We start from the raw sequence: 7,037 nt of genomic DNA, 5'->3' as shown, positions 1-7,037 counted from the left end.
GGCTTTTGTCGACCAAATCAAAGCCAGCTTCTGTCGGCCGGCTGACATCTGTGCTGCCACCCCCGTCCGCACTACCCCTGCCACTCACAGAATCACCGCCAAGCCCACACACCACTGCGGATGCGACCTTGTGGCCTTGCCCAAGGCAAGACACGGCGGTGCCTAGTCCTGCCTTGGTCCATCCACACTGCCTTGAAGCAACGTGGGAGACGAGTGGTCGCTCGGCTCGCGACGTTGGATGGCACGCGGCTCTGGAACCATGGGCCAAAACTCGGCAGGTATATGGTATACAAAGAGAGAACAATGCTCAATTGTGTACGGCATGAGGATGATTCGACTGCTGCCTATGGAAGAAGTTACATGAAAAGAAGGAGAAAAGGTGAACCAGGCATGGGTGGTAACGTCACCGGTTCCCCTGTAGAAGCACGGACGTACCGGATTGACAACAAGAAACAAGGAATCAAATAATCTCTAAAACAAGCGACAGGGGGAAAAGCCGCAAGCGCAACAGAAAGAAAGCTGAAAATGAATCTCTAGTAAACAGTGAAAGTGGGCGAATGGAAAGGAAGTAATATGAACAACAGCCAAATGGCATAAAAATTGACATTGAAGGAGAGAAAGAAACATAGGATTGGTGGCACCAAGGTGGGCGATGGGCCAAAGGGACAAGAAGAAGAGAAAGACAGGATATAAAAAAAAGAGACGAAGAAAAGCGTGAGGAACTTTCGGCGACCATGGTCATGGTGGTTAGATGGGTGCCGAGTACAACGACGATTGCTCGTTTTCAGGTCTATACATGTGGTAGGTAGTAGGTACCTAGAAGAGGGGAAATAGGCAAATGTCAGTGCCTGCTCCTCTCGTAGCGAGCATGGATATTTCGGAGAGGCTGGCGCGGAGCTCACCAAAACGCGAATGGGACGGTCGTTTAGTAGCGCCTACTGCGCCTGCTGCCGCTGCTGCTGCTGCCGCCTCCATAACTGCCATAGCTGTCGTGATAGCTGCTGCTGTAGTGGCTCTGCGAACCTCTTGGGCAGTCCGGGTATCCGCAGTAGGCGTCGATGGTCTCCTGAACCCATTGGTTCTCCGAGGACTCGCGCTCCATCTCGCGAACGCAACCGCAGAGGGTGTAAGTAATGATGTACCGCGTCCGAGGCATTTTCGAGGAGTCAAAGCGCGCGCGGTTGATGGGGTTTGCCGTGCTGGTCTTCCGGAGCGTCTGGGCTCCCGGACTTTCGACTGGCTTTTTGGGAGTTGGTGAAGCTGATAGACACTTGGGTAGATGCTGTGAGGGCGGTAGGCTGGTGATGCTGAGGATGGGATGACAAAAAGCAACTGCGATGGGAGTGAGGAGGGTAACGATATATATACATGCATCATCTGCGCAACACAAATGTATTTGAGGATGTGTGTGTGAGTGTGTGAGTGAGTGAGCGAGTGAGTGTGTGTGTGTGTCTGAATTGCTTGCCTGAGAAGAAGAGATGGTATGTTGCCAACCTCCCAAGGGAGCCTCTTGCTCCATCGGTGAGCAATCCCGGCGACTGCCGACGGGCAGTTGGTGCTCGTGGATAACAGACACGGGATATGGAGACTGGGCATATACAGCCATCCCCTCTTGAGGGGCTCGTGGTTGGGCTTGCGGTTGGTTGGAAAAGAGGGGAGGGAGGGGGGTGTGCCTGGCTCCCAGGGGCCGGCGCCGGTGTGTTGCGCCTCAAGGGAGGGTGCCGTTAGCGGCCACACATAGCCCTATGACTACCTGGGAATGCGGCCAACACTGACAGTAGGCGTGTGTGGAGAAGGCATACCGCCTCTATGGGTTGCAGCAACCCTCCCCGGATCTGCGAGAAAATTAGATAGAGTGAGAGACGTGCAGCAAGCAAGGCTGTTTGGGTGGTGCCATTCAAACCAAGGTGGTGGATATTATCCAGGGGGAGAACAAGATGGGATAATGGCACCCATGACCCTGTCTCGGGGCCCGGGGTAGGCGACCTAGCTTTAGGTCAGGGTGGGTGAGTGAAAGGGTGGATGTCAAAGGTCGGGAATCTCGGCCGGACGGGGCCCAGTCTGCCTCGCACTGCATCGGCAGCAGAGGAGCAGCCGCATAAGTGCACGCATGCCTCGCAAGACATGTTCCGTCGGAATATTCAGCAAAAATCAAAAATAAATCGACCTAGTCGAAGCCCAAACGTGTAGTTCTCCTGACCAATCCACTGGGGTAAAGTCCTGGGCTAGGGTAGGGAGATCTCCTCGCGTCTCCATCCCTCTCCATGACGCTCTCATACTCTTGCTCTGCTCGACTCCCTGACGGCCGCAATGGACCATGAGGGATGTTCGTGGGGAGAGGGGGCATGGGGGAGTTGACGTGGCACCAGGAAGTGTCGCAGCGGAGATACGACAATGACAAACTGCTAAGCCTGGCCGACCCCATATCCCCTTGCGTGCGTAGGTAGTAGGTACCTAGGTGGGTAGGCTAGGCTGTCTGTTGGCAACAGATTGCAAGGCGCGGTAGCGTGGGTAGCGCGATCGGGTCGAGTGTAATCCACAAGCGTTGTCGCGTTAGAAGTAGGGAGGGGTGGGATAGGCAGTTGGGGTGAGGTGACAAGCTTGAGGACTGTCGGGTCCGTTGGTGTACCTAGGGCAGAAGGGGTGGGTAAAATGTCGGCACGGAAAGGCCCTGTGAAATAAGAGGAACAGAGAACAGACCAGGAGTTGGATTCGGCCATGGCGATGGGACATGGAGTTCAATGTCCTCGGCCAGCCTAGCTCAGGTGGTTTCCATGCCGTTCCCACTCTCCTCAATACAATCCCCACCGGTTCCCTCGGCTGCAGACGGTCATAGAAATATCCACAAGCCTTGAAATGAAAATTGCCTGTGGGAGCCGCCAAATGGAGACATCTGGCAAGGTTCAACCTTCTTTCGGCTGCGTGTTGTTGCGCGGGACTTTTCTCTGGCTTTTGCAACCCCAAAAAAAAAAACCCTTGGCGTAGCGAGGGCCGTGATCCGATTTGCGAGCAAGCCCAGCCCAGTACTGCCCCTGGCATCAGTGCGAGCCTCCATGCAGTCTTCGTCGTTGAACGACAATTGCATCTTGCCGGTACCAAGGCCGACCGTCGCACAGATACGTCAAGATTCTGAAATTACCTCTGTTTCCCCGCAGCTGCCTTGCACGAGAGAGCACAGGCGCGAGCTCGTGTGACGACAAGGAACCACCCTTTCCTTTGATCGACCAGGTCGACAATGAACAGCAGGCGCAACTCTCTAGTCAGCCTCTTGAGTGCCTCCCTTTCTTGCTCGTGTAAACCCGACCGAGGAGTGCGAACCCCCACCCGACATCGGCCTCGAGGCGACCAAAGAAGAGAGGGGGAGGGAGAACAGCGAAGAAAGAAAAAAGAATAAAAGGTGATGAAGAGTCGAAGGCTTGTGCTCAGTGGGGCTCTGGGCCAGGAAGCCGGCATGTCGACAACCTCCAGGGGGGGACCCCTGGGTGTGAGCCAAGGAGCACTGAGCATTATTCCATGCACACCCCCCCTGCTACCCTACCTGCCTATTGACCCGTGCGACATGCACGAGATTTCGTTGGCGCAGTGGGGGGCCGTACAATCGGGGCTTGTATGTTGTCGGCCCTAGGCCGACTCAAAATGGACGATATGGGGGGTGGAAGGGAGAAGCAGTATAAGCTGCTACTTACTAGTGCGGACTAAACTGGTAGGTTACGCAGGTATGCAGGTAGGGATGCATCGACAACGGTCGCATGTATGGACCTTTTTAGGATAAAGGGTCGGCGGGACCGACGTCCCTTCATAAGCCTTAGCTACCTGGTAGTCTTGTGCTGTGCTGCCGGACCCCAACTAATTTGGCCCGAGTTGAGACGCTGTTGCCACCGGCGTGCCCTTTAGGTAACTACCTAAGTAACTCTGCCGAGGTAGGTAGGTAGATAGTACCTCGACAGGCCGGCCGGTGTAGATATGACGAAAGGCGTCGGACAGGGCCGAGGTGATGAAGGGAGCTGGGTCAAACGGCTCTCCTCGACACTGAGCTTGGCCCAGGCAGATCTCTTACAAGAAGCTCCCCCGGAAGGTGGCATCATGGCTGTAAGTGGTGCGTATTGCTGTCTCTGTGCGGCAACGCAAACCCCTGGCATTAAACAGACCGAGGGTCGGGCGAGCCGACTGCTGGGGTGGCTAGGCGACAATTAGGTAGGCAGAGTGAGGTCGGGGAGTTGGTTACAACGAGACAGTGAGGTGATTCACGATGTACCAAGCGGAATGTGAGCGGCCATGTTGTTTCCTGAATGGAACCGTGCTGCCCAACGCGTGCCAGGTGGGGTCTCTTTTGACGCATCGCCTCCTCGGTGGTGTGTGCCGATGGGCAAAACGGCCCAGCAGGAGAACTTCAGCAGAGGCAACATAAGCTTCCAAAGGGGATGGCCGTTGTATGTAGCACAAAGCAACATCAAGTCTCAATTCGATGTTTGGGGGCACAACGTTGGGATTCTGGCAATTCTGGCCTGGGATAGGTGCGCATTACCGGCCCCGCTCGAATCGCAGCCAATCATAGCCAGACTCCAAGCGCTCAAGCGCGATTCAAGATTGACGGCTGTCGCGATCATGTGCCTGCCTTGTGCTCGTCGATTCGAGCTTCATCTCGACCAACACCCGCGCGCGGTAGTCGAGCCGTCCCCAGTCGAGCCGTCCCCAATCGAGCCGTCCCCAGTTTCCTTGACTTTTTCTCTTTCCACTCTCCCCCTCCGCTCAGCCTCCCCGTGCTCCGCGCCTGCTGTCAACCAGTCTCTGCAGGTGACGGTCAGAGCCTGTATGTAGGCTGCGCCACACTGCAGCCCCAGAAGCGTTGGGACCGACTCCTTTGCTGCTCTTTTAATCCCGAGGCCGCGTTTTGGTTCTCCGTGGCCATGCCTGCCAGGTCACCGGCCATGCCGGCCTCTCAGCCTACGGAGGTGCCCTGATGGCTCATTCGGGCGATCGCTCCCGCTCCGCCGCCGACCCTGCCGTTGCCTCGGGCCTGGCATTCCTAGCATGTCTAGCTTTCGCGAGCGGTCGCATCGCGGCATCTGGCAAAGGGGCGCCTGTTGGTTCCTGGAGCGGCCGTGCTTGGCCCGGCCGTGCTGCGAGCCCACTTCTCCATCCATCCCCTGCAGTGCACCATCCCGGGCAATGGACGCTGGCCACAGCCCTTCTGCGACCGCTCTGCGCGGCCGCACCCACTGCCCAGCCACGCACCACCCACCCGGCCGCTCCTGCCTAGGTGGCTGGCGGCGTCGGGGGCCCAAGACCGGGTGCTCTCGAGTGGCGGCCTCAGCCACGGCCGCCAAACCCGTTGCCGCGGTCCGCCTCGCTGCCCGATGTTTGTGGTCTGGTGGTCCCCGACTCCGGCCGCCAGATGTCCTGCACATAGGTGATAGCCGCGGCGCGCTTGTGGGCCGTTTTCGACCGAGCCGGTTGACCAGCGCATGTGCCCCGGGGACCCTTCAGCCTTTTCAGCCACCCCCGCTGTGCCACCCGCGCGTCTGCCTACCGATGTAACTGGGCAGCCTCCAGGCATCGTAGACCTGCTGCTTGTGTGCAAAGTGTGCATCTTTGCAATCACACCGTTACTGTTGCTGCGACATGCAGGCATGTTGAAGGCTTCATCCAACCACAGGCCAATCTCGTTCTTGCAGGAGGGCCTCATGTCGCTGTTTTGGCTGCAGTCGCAGGCTATGCTGCCTGCGCAGCCTCCGTCGTCCCAGACTGTTGGGTACGATATGGCAACCCACATAACGGCATCCCACCTATCATCAGTGGCCAGTACTCTTCGTCAGTCCCGGCCGATCGCCGGGTGACACAACATCGATGCACCTTGAGGACCCTGTTGCTTCGGGCCGAGGCATACTCATCGCCGCCAACGTACTCGCTAGCCATGTCGCGTGGTACCATGTCTCCTCACGGTACATCTGCGCGAAGTCGCCGCGACCAGGACTCATAGACCAAGCCGTCCAGCCACCCTGACCAGGTTAGGGGCGCCCCGTCTCTCTCCCGGCCAAGGCTCGGGATGCGCCGAAATCGACGCTTGTCCGCTGTCTGGACTGCTGGTGTCACAGACTTGGATGTGGCAGGTGTCGTCGCAAGGCTGCTGCATCGGCGTGCATCAACGCACCCACCGTGCCAGGCAGCGAGGACAGGGCAAATGAAACGCTGCTGCCGTTATCATATCGCTTCTTTCTCCAATCGTTCGCCACGCCCCGCCAACAAGTTGCGCACGTCGGGTCTTGGGCGGCCAACGAGCCAATCCGCAGCTGCGCGCTTCCTTTTTGGGGGTGGTCGGTAATCGCGCTTATTATGCTGGTATGCTAATTCCTGTCCAGCTGGGTCATGTCCAATAGCCTTTGCAAGACCAGATGGAACGACGAGCGGAAACCCGGTTTGTTCTAGAAAACAGCGTCTCCACCCACCCCAACGGATAGGCCCTCCCACCGTCTCAGCCCTATGCTTGACCACCGATGCCTAGTGGCAACCTGGAGGTCTTCCGCAAATAACCGCCAACCTATCAGAACATACATTAAGACTGGGGGTTGGACCGGGCCGCCTCCATATACCAATGCGTGGTCATAATCATCACATTACTTCGAAAGCGATGTTCACCCAGCCCTCCTGACGTGTGATATTACCTTGGATGATTTGACTCACATCCACCCTCCATGTACCAACAGTTATCACAGGGTATCCATTGTGGTGAGAGGGAGTGTGCATAGGGACTATCTCGAGCATCTTGCCGCGGGTCGCCTTGTATCAGACGACCCTTGAATATCTCGCCAAACTTGTGTTCTCACACGGGACACTGCATAACAGGGGTTTGCCGGGCTGTTGGGCGGGTTGATACCCCGGTGCCAACCATGGCAGACTCGGAGTACCCTCACCAGCCACAGCAGCATCAGCACACCGGGTTTTGTCAGGCTCATTTTATCCGAGAGTGATATGTTTGGGTGTGAGTCCCTCACCTGCTCACTTTAGAAAACTGGTGAAGGATTTCCTATAAACCCCCC

The 7,037-nt window shown here is 57.1% G+C and overlaps 2 protein-coding genes across 2 annotated transcripts; one reads left to right on the top strand and one right to left on the bottom strand.

The window, feature by feature from the left end:
• Window positions 1–469: 469 nt before the first annotated feature.
• On the top strand, window positions 470–1,414 carry GGTG_01632 (hypothetical protein; the record flags this gene model as incomplete). The annotated part of the gene is made up of 3 exons (XM_009219399.1): window positions 470–801; window positions 864–1,126; window positions 1,298–1,414. Exons 1-3 carry the CDS (start codon window positions 735–737, stop codon window positions 1,412–1,414), a joined length of 447 nt encoding a protein of 148 aa, XP_009217663.1. The 5' UTR covers window positions 470–734.
• Window positions 1,415–5,009: 3,595 nt separating this feature from the next.
• On the bottom strand, window positions 5,010–5,916 carry GGTG_01631 (hypothetical protein; the record flags this gene model as incomplete). The annotated part of the gene is made up of 2 exons (XM_009219398.1): window positions 5,010–5,786; window positions 5,888–5,916. 2 exons carry the CDS (start codon window positions 5,914–5,916, stop codon window positions 5,036–5,038), a joined length of 780 nt encoding a protein of 259 aa, XP_009217662.1. The 3' UTR covers window positions 5,010–5,035.
• Between the last annotated feature and the right edge of the window lie 1,121 nt (window positions 5,917–7,037).

Source organism: Gaeumannomyces tritici, assembly GCF_000145635.1.
Source record: "Gaeumannomyces tritici R3-111a-1 unplaced genomic scaffold supercont2.1, whole genome shotgun sequence".
NCBI lineage: Eukaryota > Fungi > Ascomycota > Sordariomycetes > Magnaporthales > Magnaporthaceae > Gaeumannomyces > Gaeumannomyces tritici.
Note: the sequence above shows the minus strand (reverse complement) of the source record. Positions and strands in the feature narration are given on the sequence as shown.